Here is a 23,159-nt window from a genome sequence, read left to right as displayed (position 1 = left end):
ATTTCATATTCTCAACATCTACAGAAGGCGGCAGAACCATTTAAAATTTCGCGCTTTTATTTAATACGCACCGCGTACATAGAAACAGCCTTAAGGATATTCTTGATGTTTTTAGGCATTCAAAATAGCAATATAGTGCAAAATAATATTAGAGAAATCTTTCTTCGGACTATCGAATCCTAGATATTTCGAGAACTTATCATTTCGAAAATATAATCTATTCCCACGTAATAGCATATCGAATAAGAATTAGTTATTTGAAATGAATAGATCTCAGGTTGTATAACGAAGCAAATTGTATCGTGATATTATTTTCAAAGCTTTCTGATTGGCCAAGAGGAAAATTTCTAGATAGTCAAAACCAATAATGTTTTTGCAGAGTCGGCGTTAGTCGTAAAAGAATTTTGATAAGAGACGTCATAGAATCGTGCAATTAGTCAAAAGTTTTTAAAGATAAATTTATTTATTCGTGGGGTTCTTGAAAAATATCTTTATAACATTGCGGTATTATTAGAATCCGTTGTTGACAGAGTTGTCATAATCGTATAAATTCTGCTTTTAATACGGTGTACTGAATTGAAAAGTAGTTGCCTTATATGTGCTCTTTTAAAAGAATCGCATAGGATACCTCGAACCGAGGTTGAGGGTTCGTTCAGGGTCTGACTGAATGGTAAGATTATTTTAAGGCTCGCGAGGCGATTCGAACGGACAGGTTAAAAACGTTTACTATCTTCTTCGACAAACTCGCAAGTCTAGCAAGTTGCATCTTTATCATCATCTCAGTTCATTCGAATCTATCAATCTATCATTTCAATTATTCGTCATTCTAGTAAAACCGTGCGAATCAACTTGTTGTTTTTGCCAATTTGATTTTTCTTTCACCTGGATCTGTCTATCGTCATTGTGTCGTCCAACGACTCAATACACGACCTCCATTTTTGTTGCAACTATTTCGTTCGGTGTATTTCACGCAGTATTGCTTCTTCGTTCATCAATTTTTCACTTTTTTTTGTCGATCGTTTTGCAGTCTTGTCGACTGCAACTTCTACGATAATTAAAAACATTTTTTAGGTTAAAAGTTATATGCAACGTTTCTCTAGACGACACAAAAACCATAAATTAATATGCAGAAAATAATGCTTGTTAATGGTAGATTGTAGTCTGCAACGAATTTGACATTTACATGCACAGATATAACCTGAAGGGAACCTGTTTAGCATCATTCACCAGACGTTCACAGAATATGAAAAATACAATATGTGTAGAGCATTTTTTCGGGAAAAATGTCATTCGCAAGAATCTATGCACATGAAATCGAGGATGTCATATTTAAGGGATTACAAGAAGTTTTCGTCGACGACAATTTTTTGCCTCTGAATTCGGAGCAGTTACAGTGATAGACTAAATCACGTAATTTCTTAATACAAGTTTTATTTTTATTACATTTTCTCACGTATTCGCGCATACTTACACCATTTAATTTATATGAATTTCGTACGACAGAAGATTAACGCTGTCTATAATGTAATTTGTATTTGTTTATCTAACACGTTCTTTGCTATGTTCGCATGCTCCAATAGGTCTGTACATTGTGAAAAACATGCCTCTGTTCGGAAAGTCGCAAAAGAGTCCGGCGGAGGTCGTGAAAGCTCTAAAAGAGGCGGTAAACGCATTGGAGCGCGGTGATAAGAAGGTAGAAAAGGTACGTTGTAACAATGATTTCTGATTTCTATGATGCAGTATGCGGATTTTCAGGCTCAAGAGGATGTCAGTAAAAATTTGGTACACATAAAGAATATGCTTTACGGAACAGCTGAGACAGAGCCCCAGGCAGATATCGTTGTTGCTCAGTTGGCGCAAGAATTATACAATAGTAATTTGTTGCTTCTACTTGTGCAGAATCTTAGTCGTATAGATTTTGAGGTATGTCAACGCGTATTCTAAATATACTCTAATTGTGTGTACATATAAACATATATATATCATCCACAGATACTTATTGCTAGACTGCAGATCTTTATGCAAAATTAAAAAGTCATTTCACTACATGACAATATCCTTAGATTTTTTATATTTTTCACAGTTTTACATTTCACCCAGTTAATCTCTTTGTACATACATAAAAATCCACAGTCTACTTATTACTAATAAGTTTGTATGCAATTCTACAAACGCTTTCAATTCTTTTTTGTTACCGTTTCATTTCCAATTCAAATATTACAGAAAAACCAGCTGAAAAAATATATCTGGAAAAGTAATATTTCGTCTTGACAGGTTTTAAGCTTTTTAAATGACCTAAAAAATATATTAACAATATAATACAAATGTTGAATGAAGTTAGTAAATACTGTTTAGTAATAGGATTAAATTGACAACAGTTGATTTATATCAACATATTGAGAATCTCGTATGTAATGTTCTGTCTAATATTTATTTCTTTTACAACGCAATATTTAATAGGGAAAGAAAGATGTCGCGCAAGTGTTTAATAATATACTGCGGAGACAAATTGGAACCAGATCTCCAACAGTGGAATACATATGTACCAAACCAGAAATATTATTCACTCTTATGTCTGGGTAAGTGTAGAAATGAAAACAAGATCGTTTTCTATTCAAATTAGATTGCTACTAACACGATCAAATAAATTCTAGGTATGAGCACCAAGATATCGCCTTAAATTGTGGCACTATGTTAAGAGAATGTGCAAGATACGAGGCTTTGGCTAAAATAATGATCTATTCGGACGACTTTTACAATTTTTTCAGATATGTTGAAGTGTCAACATTCGACATAGCTTCCGACGCATTTTCTACATTCAAAGTAAGCGATGATAAGCGCATGATATATCGTACTTAAAGTAAAGCAATACTGTTGGTGCATCCGGTACGTTGGTTTTTAGGAATTACTTACCAGGCATAAAATACTGAGCGCTGAATTTTTAGAAATAAATTACGATAAAGTTTTCTCTCATTATCAAAGGTTATTGAATTCGGAAAACTATGTAACGCGACGACAGAGTTTGAAACTACTAGGGGAACTTCTACTCGATAGACATAATTTTACCGTATGTACAATGTTAAACTAGTTCATTTAAAAACGTATATTCGTAATCTATACCACTTCAAAATGCTGTTGTAATAATGTTATTTTTCAATTTCAGGTAATGACACGATATATTTCGAATCCGGATAATCTGAAGTTAATGATGAATATGCTCAAAGAGAAATCACGTAATATACAATTTGAAGCGTTTCATGTTTTTAAGGTATATCCGAATATTTATGAAATATTCACATTTCTTAATAATTAGCATGTTTTAGTATTCATTCTTTTAATTCAGTGGACGATAATGTCCGGTTAAATGTCGCAGATTCTAGATTTTGTCGTGTCACTGTATTATGATACGAATCATGCCTCGACAATGTCATGCTAATTTAAGGGTGTAGACTTGTTTCCAAGATTGTCAGAATCATTTCTCGATAATGCAAAGATGGGGTTTTTCAGTGGTCAAAAGGACCGCTGTCTATTTTTACGTTTACTAGGTGCAATTTGCATTATTCGGCAGCAGGTAGCTGCTGCAGCTTTAGAAAAATATGTGTAATGTAAATTACGTCTCGTAAACGTAAAAATGCGACTTTCGAGGGTGACTGCGACCTGGATTGATCTTTTGTCCAGGCAGTTCACAAGGCTGTATCGAAACCGAAATAATACCGAAATCGTTAAAAATACCTGTTTCGGTATAACCGATATTCTACCGAAACAATGTAAGGGGTGCCCCAAACAAAAAGGAACTGCGTGCTACTTACCCCAGAACCGTCGAGAAGCACGGTCACCTAAATTATACTTCCTAAAGTATACGCAATATAAATACGTCCCGTCGTAAAATCCTCTCTGCAAAGGAACAAGCGCGAGTCCGAATTCAGGTAAACTATCCACCGATCATCTACCGTGACCGTCATAAAACATTAGACCGTCAAAACCATAACGGTTGTAATCCCTGCTTTAGTTTCTGGATGCTCTTATACATTACATTGGAAAAACCGATATTATTTAACCCCAGAATCGTTAAGAAGCACCGTTAGTGACCTAAATACGTTCCGTCGTAAACCCTCCCTGCAAACGAACAATCGCGAATCCGAATTCAGGTAAATTATCCACCGATGCCTACCGTGACCGTCATAAAACATTAGACGACCATACCGCTTGTAAATCCTCGCTTTAGTTTCTGGATGCTCTTCTAAATTACATTGGGGAAACCGAAATTGTTATCGGTAAATGTATGCAAATATATCGGTATTTTCATATTTTCATATGACGTCATACCGGTATTCCTATATATATGTATATATATTTCGGTTTCTATAACAATTAGGAAGAAACAACCGAAAAATACTAAACTTTGCATTGTCGAGAAATGAGAAGGCGCATCCCGCATCCTGCAATCCTGGAAACGAGACTACCCTTTAAGAAGTGGTGGAGATAGAAAATGGCATTGGCTATGGAAGAAACGCAACAATTAACCGAGCATTATTGTATTAGGTTTATCGAAACGATCTGTCAACTTCGTAATCAATAATCTTCTCGTTACTTTTTTGTTTGAAAGCATTAACTGAAAATATTTAAGAAGAGGGAGACCTGTATGATTTGTGGTTATGAAATAGATACAGAACTTTTTTTAATGCTTTTAATTCTCGATACTTACTTTGCAGAATGGTACTTAGTACTTATTATTCTAGGATATTTCCGACTGTTGGATTCTGCGATAATAAAAAAGAATTTTCTAAAATATGAATAATTACTTTTTGGATTTGATATTCTAATCTATACTCGTAATTACATAGGTGTTCGTGGCGAATCCAAACAAGCCAAAACCGATACTAGACATTTTACTGCGCAACCAGGAGAAGCTAATCGAATTCCTGACGCGCTTCCATACTGATCGTTCCGAGGATGAGCAATTTAACGACGAGAAGGCGTACCTAATTAAACAAATTCAAGAACTTCAGTCTGTACATGAGAATTAAGTCCTAAATACAAGTTATTGCTACAGCTACCGTTAACTACTACTATTGAAGTCTATTCAGCTGCTGTTGCCACTGTTACACCATCACAGTCACCGATGTAGCCAACTATCATTATTTTCTTCCTCTCTTTCTGTCTCTCTTGCTCTCCCTTTCTTTCACTTGTTATAATTATCGTTGATCGATTCGAAACGAATCGATTATTATTATTATTATTATTAATTATTATTATTATTATTGCTATTACTTTTATTTGCGAGTAGTTCTGTAAATAAAGTTTTTCGTTTAATTGAGTACTACTGTATATTACATGAAGATGATATATTTCCACCTAAATGAAAGTAACATAAAAGAAGCATACTTTAATAGGCTTATTATAAGGTTCTTGTTCATTTCGTTTAGCGTTCGAATGCTGATTAATATTACCATAACTGTATCGTTTAACAACTAGAATTTACAAGACCATATTACAAAGTTCAGTAAATGAATATCGTTTAATATTCAATCATTTCAAGATATGCATTCGTCAGAAAAAAAGAGCTCAATTTGAATGGCAGAAGTATCACGTGATCTTTGTCACAGTGATCACTAATAGACTGCGGCTGCGGTCTTTATGCAATTATAGCAAAATTGAGTATATAGATTATAGATGAAATTCAAAGTTGTTGGAAAATTTTAAAAATTGAAGAGCCATCAATATACGATTTCTCTTCTATTAAAGGGAAAAAATAACATTGAATTTGGTTTCTATTTCTTGCAATTGATGCAGACAATTTTTATTTTGCATAAAGATCTGCATTCTATATAGTGGTCATCAATCAGATCCTCAGGTGCGTACCATAGGAGTTATTCGTGGCGCATTAGGGGCCCTAATTTAGGGCACCCACGAGATACGGTGATTAAGACAACATTTTAATATTGTTAATACCACTATGCCGCACAACAATTTCGGACAAAAAATATAGAAAATAAATTCGGAAAATTTATTGTCCGAAATATTCATTTCTTGCTAATACGTGAATTGTTGGTAACATAGAGCGCAACAGTGGAATAGTACAGAAAAGCCCATAAGATGCAATGTCTGTACTGACCTTGTCTGTGGCAAAAGGTACACAAAGAAGTAGCAATTATTGTAGCTCTCATTGCTGAAATATAACATGACAATTATTGTAAGATATCAGACAAAAAGGTTGAAGAATGAACCACGAGCGTACATTGACTTCAAATGAAATGTCTTTGTCTTCATAACAAAGACGTCGACAACTTTAGTGAATTGAAGAAGGAGAGGTAGTTGTATGTATAATATTATGTTTATATATACAATGTTTATATCAGTTTATATACAGAGACAACGAAGCAACAGCAACAATGTATAATCAGAAATCAGATAGAGATAATAAAAGCACGTAGTCACGAGCTACATACTTTTGAGAAAAGTAACATCGAATTTTCTGGCGCTCTACAGTGCGCTTTGTGTAACTAGGAAAAAACTCAACATTATTGAACTACGATACTTCGTTGCATGTTTTATTTAAGATAGAAAACTAATTCATTCATTCAAATTAATTCACCAATTAAACTAAGCTATATAGAATTAAACGTGGCTAGAAATTGATTCTAAAATGCGCAAAGCTTAAAAACTTCGGTAGTTTCGTATTTTCATGCGAGGTGGCGACAGCGTCGTTCTTTGTATGCAGTTCTGCCTATGCGATTCTTCATGCACACTGGGATAAGAGTTGACCGAGCCGTCAGGGAACGCCATATTTATACTGACGGTGGTGCGGTGCGGATCTACGTGTGTCCATTATTTTCAAGTAAAACCGTTTACCTATTTATTTACATGGTAGAACGCGATATGAAGTGTGTTGTGCGTGCGGTGTCGTATGATTAACGTTATGGATGATCTGTACTCGTTGGTAGTACACAAGATAATCGTATAGACGCGAACAATCTATCACTTACGAACCTTCGTTTCTTCGGAGTTCTTTTGCTAACTCGTAAATTGTTTACAAGTCGTTCCCGCTGCTTTACGGCTAAACAAAGTCCTTAGAGCGTGCTATTTGCGTTAGGAATACAATTTCCTTTTCAGGAATCTACCGCGACCGTTGGCTGGACGTAATGCATCTTTGTTACAACAATTTGCGTATTTTATAACCTGACAACACGTCCGAGGTTTCTCTGTCTTTATCATGTCACTGCATCTTTGACAAAGTATTAAGTGGTAAGAACTTAACAACACCATGATCGCTAAGGTTTTATGTACTTTTTTCACTGTTGCACATGCTGTACAAAAAAATCCCGCGTTTCAGATATTCGTAACAATGCTGCATAGTTTGTAAACTATCGAGTAGTATTGTGAAATTAACGTATCATTTTTATTAGCATTATCATTCTCTTTTACGCTCTACTTGCTTCCTCGATATAATAACACTCTTATACTTGAATTTTTGGAATATATATTGCAATAATATTCTTTTAATGCATTCTACTATTTTTATAGGCGTTGTTTATGTAAAACAAAGACTAAATTGTTTTCTGTAGAGTTTTCTGTAATTCTTGTATTTATTTATATTAGAGATGTTATTTATGTTAGAAACGAAGACTAAATTGTTTTTCTTTAGAGTGTTTTCTCTATAATTCTTATATTTATTTATATTATAAACAAAGACTAAATTGTTTTTCTGTAGAGTTTTCTACAGTTTTTATATTTATTTATGTTAGAAATGTTAGATTTCAGAAAAGGCTGTCCGAAGCTAGTAATTATTTTAATTATGTATTTCAAACTGCGTTGTATCGTGGAAATGTATTTTTATAAATTTGTATTAAATGTGTTATCAACTACTCGATTATAAAATTTTTTTCTTCTTATCTGGTTGGTAGTAACATTAAAATATAGTCTATCATTTGCATAATCTAATAACAATAACATCAGCTTGACATGATCAGAAGTAAATGCAATAATCTCTTCTATTTCAGATCTAAAATCAAATTAATGAATTTCAAAATGTGGTCGTCACAAGGTACTAATTCGAACTCGAAGTCTTCTTCGACCGAGGGAAATCTACGCACGTTGGGTATGACATCTGCTATCAGTATAGCAGAACCGAAGCCCAGTGATCTTTCTAGGACAAATGAATTGAAGGAAGCATTGAAACCTTATAATGTATTCGAATCAGAAGAAGAGTTGAATCATAGAATGGAAATTTTAAGGTACTTTTTGTTTATAATTGTTTTATTCTAACTTGTATACAGTAAATATTGTTGATCTATGTTATTGATCTATGTTATTCTATATTACTCAGCAAATTAAATGCACTGGTGAAGCAATGGATAAGGGACACAAGCATCGCCAGAAACATGCCATCCAATGTTGCCGAAAAAGTTGGTGGTAAAATATATACTTTTGGTTCATATAGGTTAGGGGTACATCACAAAGGTGCTGATATAGATGCGCTATGTGTTGTACCTCGTCACATCTATAGGTCGGATTATTTTTCATCCTTCTTTGAGTTACTGAAAATGCAAGAAGAAGTTACAGATTTAAGGGTATGTATTTTAACTGATCTTCTACCATAGTCATAATTAATTGCCCATTTAATATAAACTTCTTTCCCAATTCGCATTTGCACTGTAAGTATAGCAATCTATACTTAGATTATTCATTAGTTGACAAATGTAAGGTTCAATGTGAATATATCATTCACGAGTGGACTGTGGAGCTTTATGCAAAGTAAAAATTGTCTGTGTCGATCACAAGAAATAGAAACTAATACGATTATGATAGAGGAGGATTTTGCAGTTTTCCTATAAACATATAAAGATCTGCAGTTTACTCACGCGTCCAATGCGAAACACCGATTAATTTCAACGAAAGCTCGTGTAGTTAATACGTTCTATTATTTAATATATTTCAGGCAGTAGAAGAGGCGTTTGTACCAGTTATAAAAATGAACTTCGATGGTATAGAAATCGATATGTTATTTGCAAAGTTAGCAAATAAAGAAATTCCTGATTCAATGGTTAGTAAAACACTTTCAGAATAATTATACGAATTTAGAATTTGCTACTTGTGAATCTAATACATTTGTTCTCGTATACAGGACCTTAGGGATGATATGCTCTTGAAAAACCTTGATCAGAAATGTGTCAGAAGTCTGAATGGTTGCAGAGTAACAGACGAAATACTGCGTTTAGTACCTAATATAGAAAATTTTAGGTTGGCACTTAGAGCTATTAAATTATGGGCAAAACGTAAGATTATATATTCATTATATTTGTAGTTGAAATTATGATTTTATCTTAATTGTGATCGTAATTGTGATTGTATCTTCCCCATTTGTAGGACATGGTATATACAGTAATGTACTGGGATACCTAGGAGGTGTATCGTGGGCAATGTTGGTTGCAAGAACATGTCAACTTTATCCCAATGCTGTCGCAGCGACACTAATAGAAAAATTTTTCCTTGTATTTTCTCAATGGAAGTGGCCACAACCAGTTCTTTTAAAACCACCAGACAATGTTAATTTGGGGTTTCCAGTTTGGGATCCAAGAGTAAGAATCTTTATTATATTCGTTAACGTCAGTCATGTTACAAATATCTTACACCGAAACTCTTTTTCTTGCATAGGTAAATATATCGGATAGGTATCATTTGATGCCGATCATCACACCAGCATATCCCCAACAAAATTCAACTTTCAACGTATCAGTTTCAACGAGAACTATCATGCAAGAAGCCTTTGAAACAGGATTGTCCATAACAGAAGAAATTATCATGGGAAAAGCAACGTGGGACAAGTTGTTCGAGCCTCCGAACTTCTTCGGAAAATACAAGCATTATATTGTATTGTTGGCTAGAAGTCAAACCGCAGAAGATCAACTTGAATGGTGTGGGCTTGTCGAGTCAAAAATACGACACTTGATAGGTAAAATATTGAATACGACAATACATATTCTGTCAAATTTGTTACGGTTCTATTGAATTACACGGGGAAGGAACATTGTTCCATGTTACACGCAAGATATTACTTAAAAACGTGAATCAAAGATATACGGTGGTACTGAAAAGTAGACAGCAGATCTTTATGCAAAATAAAAATGTTCAGTAGCAATTGTGGGCAGTTGGAGTTGAATCAAAATTTATCTCATTCCCTAATAGTTATTAGTACTATTCTTAGATTTTTATAATTTCTCATTGTTGTATATTGCACCTAGCCAAATTCTTCATAAATGCATAAAAATCCACAGTCTAGTCATTACAGTACGGCTTTGAATGATATAACATTTTGAAAATTGATCAATCGTATTAAAATTTTTAGAAACTCGCTAACGAAGCATCACCCGGCCTTGGTATTAGCTTATCACATTATGTTCCGTTTGTTCCAGTTAAATGACGTAGATTAAAACAGGTTACCTTTTCTATTGAGATATCAGTTTAAAGAAGAATGCTATTCTCAGGTGTTCCGATAAACGTATGCATCTTTCGCAGGAGTAAGCGGCAGTTGTAAATCAGTGAATTGTACAAACTTCTGTCTTAATCTGTGTCTATTCGATTCATCAAATTTGAATTTGATATATTCATTTGTTCATACATGCAATGCTAATAATCCGCGGATGCCAAAATGGCAAAATCCTAACTCTTTAATACAGGTACGCTGGAAAGGAATCAACACATTACATTGGCACATGTAAACCCGGAGGCTTTCCCACCATTAGAACCAGAACCGGAGGGGCACTGCTCCATGTGGTTCATCGGCTTACTGTTCGCCAAAAGCGAAAACTTAAATATTGATCTGACTTACGACATCAAATCCTTTGTCGATTCAAGTAAGAACATTTCGATATATATTTCTCGCAAAGAGACAGTTTCGGAATAGATTTAATAACCATCTGTATATAAAATTGCAGTTCAGAGACAAGCGGAACAGTTAAAGATGTTGAAGGAAGGTATGTGGATAGAAGCAAAGCACGTGAAGAAGAAGGATCTACACAATTACGTTGCTCCTAGCTTGATCAAACGAGAAAGAAAGGTATAGGGACCGTTCAATTAAATGTTTGATAATTCGAATGATTTTCGTGTTATGCTACATTAATTTTTATTTTTATTTGGTCAAATAGGTTTCTAGCAGTGTACATAAGAATGGTAACATTGCTGGTAATGGAAATACTGGCAGCATCTCACCACGGAACCCAGGAGACACAGCGAATAGGAAGAGATTGTCGGATTCAAACCCGGATACATGTTCCAAGAAACGGAAGGTTAACGATAACGATCAGCAAGTTACACAGGTACTGTTAACGAACATATTATTTCCTATGCACAGTTGCGATAAACATAAATGGCCAATAAACTTAACTGATATGTATTTATGTCTGTACAGGGAGAAGATGGATCGTTAGTGGTTCAATCTTGCGGAGAAGATAGCAATTCCGGATTTAGCTTGGATGAATACAAACAAACATTGACAACTGCTAAGGATGTAAGACATTGTACATATAATGAACAATAATCAGCATAGAACAGAATTAGGTAACTACATATAACAATAGAGCGTAGTAAGTGAATATAGGACATTTTAACATAATTTGGAGTCACGAAGAGGTAAAAATCGGAGATTTCTGTAGTTTACCGTTAAACGTATGATCTTTTTCTTTCTCTTTGATGTGTACCTGATTGAATTCTTCTACCTGATTGAAGTTTCTCTTTGTTGTCGGGTAGTTAATACATTAATCTACATTGAGAAATGTTTGCGATGTTTCAGGATGGACCTACTGCATCCACAGTAGCGCAGGAGGGATACGTTTGCACTTGACCACTGCAGGATTACTACCTCAAGTCGATCGATAGATGCTCCACTGGGCCATCTAGACTGTAATCACATCTTACGCAACCATCCACTGCCCACTGTAAGTCCCCCGTTTCGTAAAAACAAAAGCAACGCGCAATGTGTTGGAGAGACTACCCGTTGGAATCAATCGGTGCACGGCTGTGCGACAGACGTTCTGATTTTAATACTACTGACCAACATCGACAGTCAATGGGAACAATTAATGCCACGAATTAATGGTTGTGCCAGTGTCTGTGATGTTACCTTTTCTTACGAGCCGCGCAGCCGCGATATCTGGCTAATCTTAACGGAACGATTCAAAGTAACACGAAACTTACAACATCCATCATTATCTGTAAGTTTAATAATTTTAGTTTTATATTTCATTTTGTACATATTGCTTATACGATAAGTTTTACTCACCAAGTTACGGGAAAAAAGAAACGAAAAGAAATATAGTACGGGCACGGAGACGAGTCCGAGTCTTGTATTAGGATTTTCAAGTAAAAGGAACACACAAACACACACAACACACACACACACAAAAAAAGGGAGAAAAAGAAACATGGTACGAAGGTGGAATTGTATTCTTGTATAAAAAAAAGAAACGCATTTCTTTAATGCATAAGTAGATAAAGTATAAAAAAAAACTGGGGTTAAGTATGCTAAGTTGTAAATAATTACTCACGCAACGTTTAATCGCGCGTCGGTGTAAAATACATGAGAACGGTTTGCCTTTGAGTTATTTGAGAAATTGTGTAACCGTAACATTATAGTACGTTTTACTTGCTTCAGTTGTTTAGTACATATTTATAACATTTCTTAAATATTATTTATAAACGTCTCCGCTGAACGAATAACTAGAAAATAACGTCTGTTAAGTGGAGCTCGATTTAAGATGCATATGATATTGTTATACTTAAGCTTCTTATTTTTTTTCTTTTTCTTTTTGTATCGTATACGCAAACCAGTCAGGTAACGAATGAGAATCACCGGCACTGGCATAAGACATCCAATGTTTCATTTACAGACGAAGGAAACAAGCAGCGTCGAATAGTGTCCCCACTTTGTAAATGAAACATTTCCTGATCAGGCCATTGACTATGTTTGTTGACGATCGTATTACGTAAAATGAGTTATCGTATTGCAGTCGCTTTTTAGTTTTTATTCACAGAAAACGAACGTTATAGCTTTAACGATGCAACAAGGGCCTGGCATCTGGATTATTCAAACCATCCGTTATCACCTGTTGGTGAGTGATTTCAGGTGTTCGACTGCCTTCAGCCTCCCTCCCTACACCCCCGTTACATAGTACTTCTCTTCCTTCTACTCCTAATCCCAATCTTTCTATTTGTACCGATCCTTTTCCTCCTTCTATCGAATCACCTGTTTGTGTTAAAGGCATGTCGGTCCATCGAATGTCTCCGAGGTATTTGATGTTCACTTTTTAACACAGATATTGAAGCAAGTAGTGCACAATGTTTCGATGACTCTTCCACGGTGCGCGCGTGCTCTATACAGCCAAGAATCATTCAAACATTGTGCATCGTAACGTGAAACTTAAGTATTTGCAGGGTAGGCGCTGCGAATTCGAGTAGTGTATACGAACATGGTTTCTTTTTTTGTACATGTACAAAAGCATTGGAACTCCGTACGTAAATTGTATAGTTCTCTTTCCGTGACGTGGATCCAAGAAAATGATCATTATTTGACCCGCTGTATACTGTATACACTGCGACCACAGATGTATGCCACGAGCCTTAACATTCCGAATCGTTCAACTGTTGTGGTTTGCGCTTACAGTGTTGAACTCTGATTTTGACGACTCTTTTATTGAACATGCGATCAACGACTAAAAGAAACGTTACACAGCCATAGGCTCGTAAATACTTCTGTTATAACAAAAATATGAAATAGCCAATCGATTGTAGTAAGAAAACAAATTAGATTTAGCTAATCCAGGCATGTCCAATTATTCGTCCAATAATTCGTAGCTCGTTCGGAGGCATTCTCAAGGAATACCCCCACTTCTCCCGAGCACCCGAGAAGTGGGGGTATTCCTTGAGAATGCCTCCGAACGAGCTACGAATTGGACATGCCTGAGCTAATTTATTGTTTACAGTGGCTTTGTGTACTAGACACACTCATGTAGTTAGCAATGTAGCTTGTTTTAATAGCGACAAACATTAGTCATATAATTCTGCGGTGCATTCGCTGGAATAAACAAGAATCTGGAGCTGGAAAAAAAGATGTAAAAATTGCTAATCAGTTCCCACATTGTTTCATATTTTTATTACAAGTTTACTGTAATTACGTGCATATCTTTTTCTTCTTTTTTCTCTCAGACCAAGGAAGTATTCGAAAAAATTAATCTTTTAAAGATTTAGTTACAAAGAACTATATTTTTCTCTATAATTGATAGTTTCTGAGAGAAAGGATTAAATATGGCTTTCCAGCTCAATTTTGAGCACAGCTTCACCCTAAATACGAATGATAATTAATGAAACCGTCATTAAAATTGGAGAATTCCAATCAGGGACGCGTTTCACATGTTTGAACTTTGGTACCGGAAGATTTAAGGCTCGTCACAATACTCTGCGAATACTATAGGAGCCCCTTTTCAATGGTTAGGGACCATTTCGTTGTACATAACTTGTAATCTTGGGATAGTAGTTTCTTTTGTTTCAGAGCTCGATTTGTTGATAGCGTCGGTGTAATAATTTTTACGTGGCGTTTGCAGTAATGTATACATAATGCATTGTATAATCAAGAAAAGTCTGTCAGTAAACGATTCCTTCGCGTTATGGTTTACTGTGCTCTTCGTGCAACATTCTGTTATTTTGTAAGAGTATCAGCCAAACGTTGAACCTTAATCTCGCGACCGCACACATTAAGACGAATTTTTTTCGAAATTAGACGATTATTCTGGTCGTAGAAAATGGCGTTTCTTCAAGGTCCGAATAAATAAGTCTACTCTGCAACTGGAAGTCTGTGGATACAGTATGTCTCTCGTGAATATTCTCTGCACGAATCGAACTGTTTAAATTAAAATTCACTTTCCCAGATCTTAATTATAAGCATTTCCTTTATATCTGTAGAAAACCGATTACTTTAACATTTGCCTTGCGTTACAGGTCTAATTTTGAGAATTTGTATCGACGGAACAATTTGTTTGGGTAATAACGAAAAGCGATCTATTATTTGTGCAATACGCAATACTGTAGATTGTAGATTAATGAAGCAACATTCAGTTTGAGAAAATAAACTTTTCACGATATTTTCAGATTGAACAAAATTTGAATTTCAACGAATTTTTCGTAGAGTCTCTTTCGATTCAATCGTTTTTTCAAATCGAAACTTTTTCCCTTCGGTGGCGGTCAAGGTGTAAACATGAGGTGAGAGATCAAGCAAACAATTTTTTTACTTAATTTATCTGGTAAACAAACATGTTACTCTTCCAACGTATTGTTAATGAAAAATTCCTCATAACAAAAAAATTTCTTAATTTACCATACACGTACTATCTTGTAATAGTTTATATTCTTCGAGGGCTCTATAAATTATGTGTACACGAGACTTTCATATTATTAATATTGTAGTCTTTGACATTATATTCTCTTATGATTTACTTTTTATTCTAATTATAATAATCGCTATTATTCTTGATATCTCATTCATTATTACTATTATTTAATTTTTTACTATTGCAATAGCATGTGAAAAAGATTCAAATTCAATTAATCATCGCGGTAGAGTAATCGAAAGACACGTGGTGGTTCATGCACATACACATCCACACATACATACACGTACACGTACATACATACGTAGTGAACTATACACACATGTATAGGAAGTACTATAAACAGTGAACATCAAGATTACCCTCGTGTATAAAATACCACGTTCTTTCATTAACTAAATGAAAAATTTCCAAAAAAAGAAAAAAATTCATAAAACGGTAGGAAACGAGATCGTGCACTTGAACTTTCTTGTATACGTTGATCACGTTAATATCTGGCAGACATGTCTATAGCACATTTTTGTTTCCTCGATCCATCCTCGGGAACCTCGCACCGTTTCTGCCGTCGGTGCGTGGTTCCCGAGCCGTAAAAAACAAACAATTAATAGGGGTGTGCGGGAACCCAGGAAGACATCGAGACGAATCGGGTCGGGTTCTCGAAAGTTTCGGGATTCTAAATCATGTTGAGATTCCCGAAGGTTTCGGGATTCTCGAAATTATCGAGACTCTCCAAATTAACTGGATTCTGGAAATTATCGAGATTCTCGAAACTATCGGGATAAAAAATAAGATTCAATGAATAAATTTTACAATATGGGTTTTCGGAAACGCTTTAAATATCGGAAATCTCATACCACGATTGGTTTTAAAGCGAGTCTTATAACGGTAATAGAGTACTGAAAACCCCGAAATTTTCGAGAATCCCGAAACCTTCGGGAATTCGTCTTGATACCGAAAAAAATTCTCGCCTCGACCTGACTCGTCATTTCCGGGTTCTCGCACACCTCTGCTAACAAGCAAAACGGTGAACATCGTCCGTGACATGCCCTCTTGTACAATAAACCAGGCAAAATAAAAAAAAGAGAGAAAATAAACGAAACAGAGGCAACAACAAAGTAAGCGAATAAACATAAAGAGCTGAAAAACTCGTGTATACAACAACAAAAATGAGAAGAAACGGTGCTGAAAGCAAGTCTGATTAATAAATCTCTAGAGACGCGTGGTTTCTCGAGAAAGTATAGAATTCTGACATTTTTCGCGTTCTAAAAGATCGATCGATCCACACATACACACAGAATACACACAGATGAAATCAGACACGTAAACGTGCACACAACCACACCGCGTAATTCATGAAAGGAAGTCGGGGTACACAATTGCGAAGCACGATTTTATATTGGAAGTAAACGCGAATGCATCCGAGGTTACGTGTTAACGTGTGAACGTCAGTTATTTGTCTGAATGATAATAAAAACGCATTGAATACATTATCATGTGTTTATGTGCTTGTACAGCGTCGAGTGTCGCGATACACCGGTCTCGTGCGTGAGCTGCAATAGTATGGATTAGGGTTGTAGAGCTGATTCGACATCATTGTAATTAACGCAGATTGAAAAGACAACGCGAGATTCCTTCAGAAATAGTACGAGATGCCATTCAAAATACGAAATGAAAAATTAATAGACTGCCGATTTTTATGGCTTCTAAAAATGTTGAAAAAAATGCTGGAATATAAAATTCCACAGAATTTAATACGATTTTTACTTATTTCGGATCTGTAAAGGCTACTACCACTGAAAATAAGATCTTATTTGTTCCCGCTTTCTCTTGAAAATTAAAAATCGCATAAACATCCGCAGTCTAGTAATGAAACAGAATAATCTGGTGTATTAACACAAAATAGTCTGGTATATTAACCCTCTGACATACAATGACGTCTCGAATACATCATACTCACATCAGTGTGCGCATTGTGTTAAAATATCGTGTAACATTGATAGCAAATATTATCAGCAACACGTCTGATATCATCTCAGGAATGCATACGAAAATGCGTTAATTAATTTTACTATTTAATAATAGTATCTTCGGTTGCATCAAGTTTCATTTAGTTTTCGTACGTCAGGTGGTTAATTAAGCAGTACTCGTGTTTATTAATGAATGAGAAAGTTGAAGAATGACTGTTAGAAACTTACTCCATGTTATCGTGCATTGGTATTTAATGTCCCGCGATAGACGTGTCTCAATGGTGTCGATGTGAGCTGGTGAATCTCGCGTTGTTAATCAAGTTCCTGCCACCGGAAGTAAATATATTATTGTAGGCTTCCATCGGGCGCAGGATCACGTCGCGGAGGTGTATCGCGAAGTATCTGTTAAAAAGTTGAACGAGATTCGTTGGGGATCGAGGTCGTTGTAATGAGATATACATATAACGACGGCAGAGTCCAGCGTGCTTCGATGTTGCAATAGGGACGATTATTTACCGGGAAGCACGAAACTCAATGCATAATTTGTATGCCCGGCAGCTGTACACTCTGTATCTTTCTTGAATAAACCGAAATAAATTCTTTTAATTCCTTCAGCCACATGCACGGTGGCCGGCGACTATCCGGCAAGATGGCGCATCGTTGATTACATTATCTAAATTCTGAGTCGTTGAAATTGGTTAGGGTAAGAGTATAGTATTTGAACATTGAAATTTTCGAACAATTCTACACTTCGAGAAATATTTTTTATTTTAGTATATCGACAATGCGTCATTCTGCCTCACCGTCGTCGGTTCTTCTTCTTTTCTTGGTGACCCTAACCTATTTTATATTATTCTAGTAGATTATATATAGATTGCTATTTATTTAAGATGAATAAACATTCTTTTTTTTTTCCTCGTCGACCATTTGCTGATCGAAATCTGTACAACGTTATTTATTATCAAACACAAAATTTATTACAGCATAGGAATAATCATCTTAGGTATATTCTAAGTCTTAAAATGGACTTACAGTAGTCACAGGTATAACTTCCGGAGTCATAACTTATACATTCATAGCGCATCCACATTTCACACATGAAATACTGCACCCACGCCTCTCCCCTTTTCTTGTCGTTGTAATTCACATTGCAGAAGGGACACAGCAACCTTCTCAGTATTCATCTTCGATATTCCTAATCGGCAATAAAACGTGGAATTTCATGCTACATTTTGTAACTCGAAATAATATGCAAAGTAACTGGTGGTACAAGCGAGTAGGGGGTGATTCTACGTGAAAAATTGAATCGAAAATGTAGAATAAAATTTTTTCATGACGCTTCATTTTCGAAAAAATAACTTTGAAAATTTGTCGATATCATCATGTTGACAATGTCTGTAAACATTGCAAGAAGCACGGAAGTACTCTCCTACTCGGAACAGTAAGATAGTAAAATCCGTCGAGCTGAAACTGGTCCAAGTGCACGCGTACTCGACAAATTTTCAAACTTATTTTTTCGAAAATAAAGCGTTATATGAAAAAATTTTATTCTACATTTTCGATTCAATTTTTCACGTAGAATCACCCCCTACTCGCTTGTATCACCCCAGTTACGTGATACCCTGTATAAACGAGTAGATTAAATTATTAGAAGGTTTCTTTGACCTGAAAAGAAAAATTCCCGTGAGGTCTTGAAATGGAAGAAGCAAGCCAATAATTATCTTGAAATGAAGGAACAAATTCTTCGATTTTCTGAAGTGCAGGGGATTCGTATGATTCTGCGTAGAGATCTACTGTATATTTGTTATTATTCATCATTTTACAGTTGTTCAATAAATAACAGCTGGAATTGTAACAGTTTTGCATGTATAATTGTATTATCCGTGGATGTTTACATATTAATATTCCTCAAGACAGAAAGATACGCCATTGATGCTTTCATTATCTAAAGGAGAATATGAAATGCGTTTAAGTAATTGTTTGATACGTTTAAATAATTGTTGTTCGAAAACTTACGACGCCGAACGTTTCTAATGAAAATACGTAGAATTTTCCAGCGGTTAAATGCGATGGCTTCTGGGATCTGGCAATGCAAAACATTAAAGCTTTCGCATACTCATTAGGTAGCTCATACCAATTCGTAAAGTAACAAGCGAGCTGCATATCACTGCTCTGAAAATAATATGCAATTTGAAATGATTTTTTGTAGTGAAAATATTCGATAAAATAATTGTTTCGTATAGGGAATCTTCAATTTTACAAAAATTTTCTTAAAAACTGTGTTGTATCGTAATACGAAAAAAGTTATAAATAAAACGATGATTCAATTTTTATAACTGTTGTGATTTCCTTACCTCTGCGATTAAACATTCCCCTAAAAAACAGTAGCAAAATGCCAGCAACACGACTGCGCACGAATAAATAATAAAATGTATCGTGTTTACGTCTCCGCCAGTTGATTCACTTGTCTATAAAATATTATCATACTTAATTTCATTTAAAAAATTTTCTGAAAAATGGAGTAATAACTTCATTTGAGGAAAACAGAAATTTTTTATTTTTTTTTTACATGGAAAGAATGGGCAGGATCACCGACGAAATAGTATCTCGTCGGTGGCAGGATATCTTAGGAATTATCTTGTGACATCACGTGTTCCAGTTATCTTTGCTTCACTGGATTCTCCGTTTTCCTATACACATGACTGTCTATGAGATTATATAGTTTAAGGTTGCAGCCGCTAGGTGGCACCACAAAGACGCGCTGATGTAGGTAAAGTAGATTCCAAAGTGTACTTCTCAAGCATAGCGCCCTACATTATCGACATGCGTGCGAGCTTGTGCTACCATCTATCGGCAGCGCTCGTTAGCCGACGCTCACTACTTACCAATAGGTAGTGCCCTTATTTATCAAACCCGATGAAAATCGCTGAACTTTAAACACGCATAACTTTTGAATCAGTGGATTCCTAAGATTAAAACTTGGATATTCGACATTTTCTCGTCAAAATCTACAGGATTATATAACAAAAAAGTTGAAAATTTCTGGTTTCCTCAGATCAAGTGCAGAATGAAACTAATTTTATTGAATATTCTGACGGATTTGTAGAATTACCATAAGTAATTGGTAGATTACGATGCACAACGAGAATATCAAACCTACAGTCTGCACGAACATAAGCGAACTGAATGTTTCTGCCAAGGTAGAAGCCAATCTGTAATCGAAACAACTGTATTGCGTTTAAGAAAAATTAAAGAAATAATGAAACACCTCACCTTAGTAGTTCGATGTGTCGTTCGACGAGTATTCGCATATTCGATAAGTGTTTCTGCGGATCACTATCAATGTTTCGAACGCGTTGCGACAAAATCGAGAGCTGACTGCATAAGTAAAAATTCAACGTCACTAAAAGACTATCTGCTCCAGTTGCACCGATTGTCAACATCATACTGACTGGTACTAAACAGACGCAGAAGAATGCGTACGTGTACATCTCCGTTACTTCGTAGACTGGATTCACTTTCATAGGTAACTCGTAAGGAAGAGTACAATTATCGTAATCTGTAAGAGATCGGAAAAGTGGGTAACTGTACCCATTTGATTGTACCTGATCGTACTTTTATTTCAATATTACATATTCCTAATTTATCATTTAAATAATATGTGTAAATATTTTATGGCCGCAAAATCTAATGCAACGTAAGAAAATATCGAAAAATAAAATCGATAACATTTTGTACGTATTACTGCGGACGAAAAGGAGCAATGTACCAATTACTGCGTACCCATTACTGAGTACAGGATTTATTTAAAAGAGTAGAATTGCTCGCCGAAGCATTTTTGATTTTTCGAATTATTTCGAGAAAAGAATTTTCCGAGATCGAGACATTGGCCTCGAAAGAAAGTCACGCTGTCGGTGGTCGTTGGAAATATTTAACAAACGGCGACAGGCCCGCAATAATTCGCATATCGTGTAGAAAGTAACTGTCGCTTGGAATACCATAAAACTGCTTGCGAGATATAACTGTACGCGCAATTATGTGAGCATCGAATATTCGTACAGGATTCGTCTGATAAAATTCCACATTAAGATCCTGATTTATCCCACCTGTGCAACCCCAACGGTCTGATAATATCGGCGAGTTCAATAAAACCGGAACTTTTACCGCTTTGTTTGTCGAGGGGGTCGTCTTAAATGTCTCAACGTCATTTCGTGGTTTAATGAAACACTGTGGCGAACGTGTAAAGCTGAAAATGAAGTTCTCAATGCCCGCAGCTTCTTATGCGCGACGCGTTTTATGGGAATACATACTCCACCGCTGCTCTGACTTGGCAATTTCTCTTGTATTATGTTTTACTTTACCTGTTGGCACTTTGTTACTTTGCAACTGAACAGTTGCAGCTTTATGCGACGGTATAACACGTCACCTCAAACGTTGGATGATCGCGAGTGTAAAGTGTTGGGAGACAACTGTAGAAAGTGGGGACTGTGTAATTGGTTAATAAAACTGTTACTTTAAAATGTAACCGCTTGTGTTTTGTTATTACATTGGACACGAACGTTTGCAATAATGTAATATAAAATGCCACGTCTCAGGAATGTTTCCGGTCTTTCGAGGGGAATGTGTGCCACATTGGGGTGGCTTTTATTCACTCTTGTCAAAATTTATTTTACGGCACTTCTACAGTTGCTCCAAACAATTAAAACAAAAATCTGTGCGAAGTTTGAGCTCGATCGGATAACGGAAAAACGTGCTCCAAGACGATTAAACATTAAAATAATTAATTTAATGCTCATCAAATCGTTTTTCTCGAAAATCTTCTAAACTCTAAATTATTTACCGCGTCTGAACGGGGTGAGATAGGCATCGTTCAAACGGACTCACTCGATAAAAGACAGCTGACGATCGGCTTCGCGTAAAACAACGTTGGCACGAAGAACAAAGACAAGGCGGACGAGGTGGAGAACATGGTGGCGGCCACGTTGTACCACACCACCGTTCGCTGTTCCTCCTGCGACTGATACAAGCCATGCTCTACATCCCTTTTCACGACTGCCAGCAAAGGTAACACGTGATGCATGTTCAACCGAAACATCACGGCCTTCAGTACTATCAAGATAGTCGGGAACGATAGCGTAATATTTTTCAGTGTCTTCTCAAGGTCGTGAACGCTCTGCAATAGCGTCACGATCTCCAGCCAGGTGAATATCATGACATAGGTAATATAGAAGAAGAACCGAACGTCGTTCCGATTATCAGGCCACAGACCGGATAAGCTTAGGAGACGTTTGCTCCATGACAGCACGTTCTCGTCGTAGAATAACTCTATATTCAGTGATACCGGTTTCTTCAATCCGGGAATGTTCAATGTCATAACCATCACTCGTTTGTGGGAACTAAGAAATTGTCGAAATGTACTTAAAAATAGATTACATCATTCACCGACGTTCCAATACTTTTTCGCGTTTGCTGAACGTCTCATTTTTATCTTGAACGAAAACAAGTTAACTGTGACATATCGACGATCAGTAATTTCCAAGACGGTTTTTATTGAAGTGATCAATGAAAATTGCTCTTGTTCACATATTACTCAACTTATCATTGTAAACTATGATAGTATAAAGCGGCTTTGACGGTAGCCAGATAAACTCAAAGACACTTATTCGACTGAAACTCCACAGCAAAGTTCGACGAAATTTTTCCCAGCTTCTGATCGATACTAGTTTCCTATTAATGCGTAATCACACAGTCTGTCGAGAGTTTTAGCCAGTCGTTGGGAGCAGTCACGCCATCCGCACGAATCGTGATTGCTTGG

General features: G+C 35.9%; 3 protein-coding genes across 7 annotated transcripts; 2 read left to right on the top strand and 1 right to left on the bottom strand.

Annotated features, from left to right (window-relative positions):
• The first annotated feature begins 377 nt into the window (after positions 1-377).
• Positions 378-5,320, top strand: Mo25 (calcium binding protein Mo25). Of its 3 annotated transcripts, none has more exons than XM_076422969.1 (8): positions 378-670; positions 1,581-1,702; positions 1,756-1,923; positions 2,461-2,579; positions 2,655-2,823; positions 2,903-3,067; positions 3,164-3,268; positions 4,845-5,320. In XM_076422969.1, the coding sequence occupies exons 2-8, from the start codon at positions 1,601-1,603 to the stop codon at positions 5,025-5,027; spliced, it is 1,011 nt and encodes a 336-aa protein (XP_076279084.1). In that variant the 5' UTR covers positions 378-670; positions 1,581-1,600; the 3' UTR covers positions 5,028-5,320. The 3 variants fall into 3 exon arrangements, with proteins under 3 accessions (XP_076279084.1, XP_076279086.1, XP_076279085.1); XM_076422971.1 differs by having other exon boundaries at positions 1,192-1,702; XM_076422970.1 differs by lacking the exon at positions 378-670 and adding an exon at positions 677-1,410.
• Positions 5,321-6,721: 1,401 nt separating this feature from the next.
• Hrg (poly(A) polymerase hiiragi) lies at positions 6,722-17,962 on the top strand. 3 transcript variants are annotated; one of them, XM_076422967.1, is made up of 13 exons: positions 6,722-6,838; positions 7,114-7,245; positions 8,001-8,234; positions 8,327-8,570; positions 8,939-9,043; positions 9,125-9,275; positions 9,367-9,578; positions 9,655-9,952; positions 10,677-10,853; positions 10,935-11,056; positions 11,145-11,315; positions 11,408-11,506; positions 11,789-17,962. In XM_076422967.1, exons 3-13 carry the CDS (start codon positions 8,017-8,019, stop codon positions 11,837-11,839), a joined length of 1,848 nt encoding a protein of 615 aa, XP_076279082.1. In that variant the 5' UTR covers positions 6,722-6,838; positions 7,114-7,245; positions 8,001-8,016; the 3' UTR covers positions 11,840-17,962. The 3 variants fall into 3 exon arrangements, with proteins under 3 accessions (XP_076279082.1, XP_076279083.1, XP_076279081.1); XM_076422968.1 differs by having other exon boundaries at positions 6,768-7,245; positions 11,408-11,556; XM_076422966.1 differs by having other exon boundaries at positions 6,769-7,245.
• Positions 17,963-18,978: 1,016 nt separating this feature from the next.
• LOC143208541 (odorant receptor 82a) lies at positions 18,979-22,724 on the bottom strand. Its single transcript, XM_076422998.1, has 5 exons — positions 22,229-22,724; positions 20,618-20,903; positions 20,457-20,556; positions 19,699-19,812; positions 18,979-19,516 (listed from the first exon to the last, which is right to left on the bottom strand). The coding sequence occupies exons 1-5, from the start codon at positions 22,722-22,724 to the stop codon at positions 19,334-19,336; spliced, it is 1,179 nt and encodes a 392-aa protein (XP_076279113.1). The 3' UTR covers positions 18,979-19,333.
• Positions 22,725-23,159: the final 435 nt, after the last annotated feature.

Source organism: Lasioglossum baleicum, chromosome 5 (assembly GCF_051020765.1).
Source record: "Lasioglossum baleicum chromosome 5, iyLasBale1, whole genome shotgun sequence".
NCBI lineage: Eukaryota > Metazoa > Arthropoda > Insecta > Hymenoptera > Halictidae > Lasioglossum > Lasioglossum baleicum.
This window is presented reverse-complemented; position numbering and strand designations above follow the sequence as displayed.

Excerpts from the sequence above, each read along its gene's own strand:
- Mo25 (XM_076422969.1), top strand. The coding sequence starts at position 1,601 with ATGCCTCTGTTCGGAAAGTCGCAAAAGAGTCCGGCGGAGGTCGTGAAA. Across the intron at positions 2,580-2,654 it reads TTATTCACTCTTATGTCTGG|GTATGAGCACCAAGATATCG; the intron begins GTAAGTGTAGAA and ends AATAAATTCTAG. Across the intron at positions 3,269-4,844 it reads AAGCGTTTCATGTTTTTAAG|GTGTTCGTGGCGAATCCAAA; the intron begins GTATATCCGAAT and ends GTAATTACATAG.
- Hrg (XM_076422967.1), top strand. The coding sequence starts at position 8,017 with ATGAATTTCAAAATGTGGTCGTCACAAGGTACTAATTCGAACTCGAAG. Across the intron at positions 9,953-10,676 it reads AAAAATACGACACTTGATAG|GTACGCTGGAAAGGAATCAA; the intron begins GTAAAATATTGA and ends TCTTTAATACAG. Across the intron at positions 11,316-11,407 it reads ACGATCAGCAAGTTACACAG|GGAGAAGATGGATCGTTAGT; the intron begins GTACTGTTAACG and ends ATGTCTGTACAG.
- LOC143208541 (XM_076422998.1), bottom strand. The coding sequence starts at position 22,724 with ATGGTTATGACATTGAACATTCCCGGATTGAAGAAACCGGTATCACTG. Across the intron at positions 20,904-22,228 it reads CGTCAGCTGTCTTTTATCGA|ATTACGATAATTGTACTCTT; the intron begins GTGAGTCCGTTT and ends GATCTCTTACAG. Across the intron at positions 19,517-19,698 it reads GGGAATGTTTAATCGCAGAG|AGCAGTGATATGCAGCTCGC; the intron begins GTAAGGAAATCA and ends TATTATTTTCAG.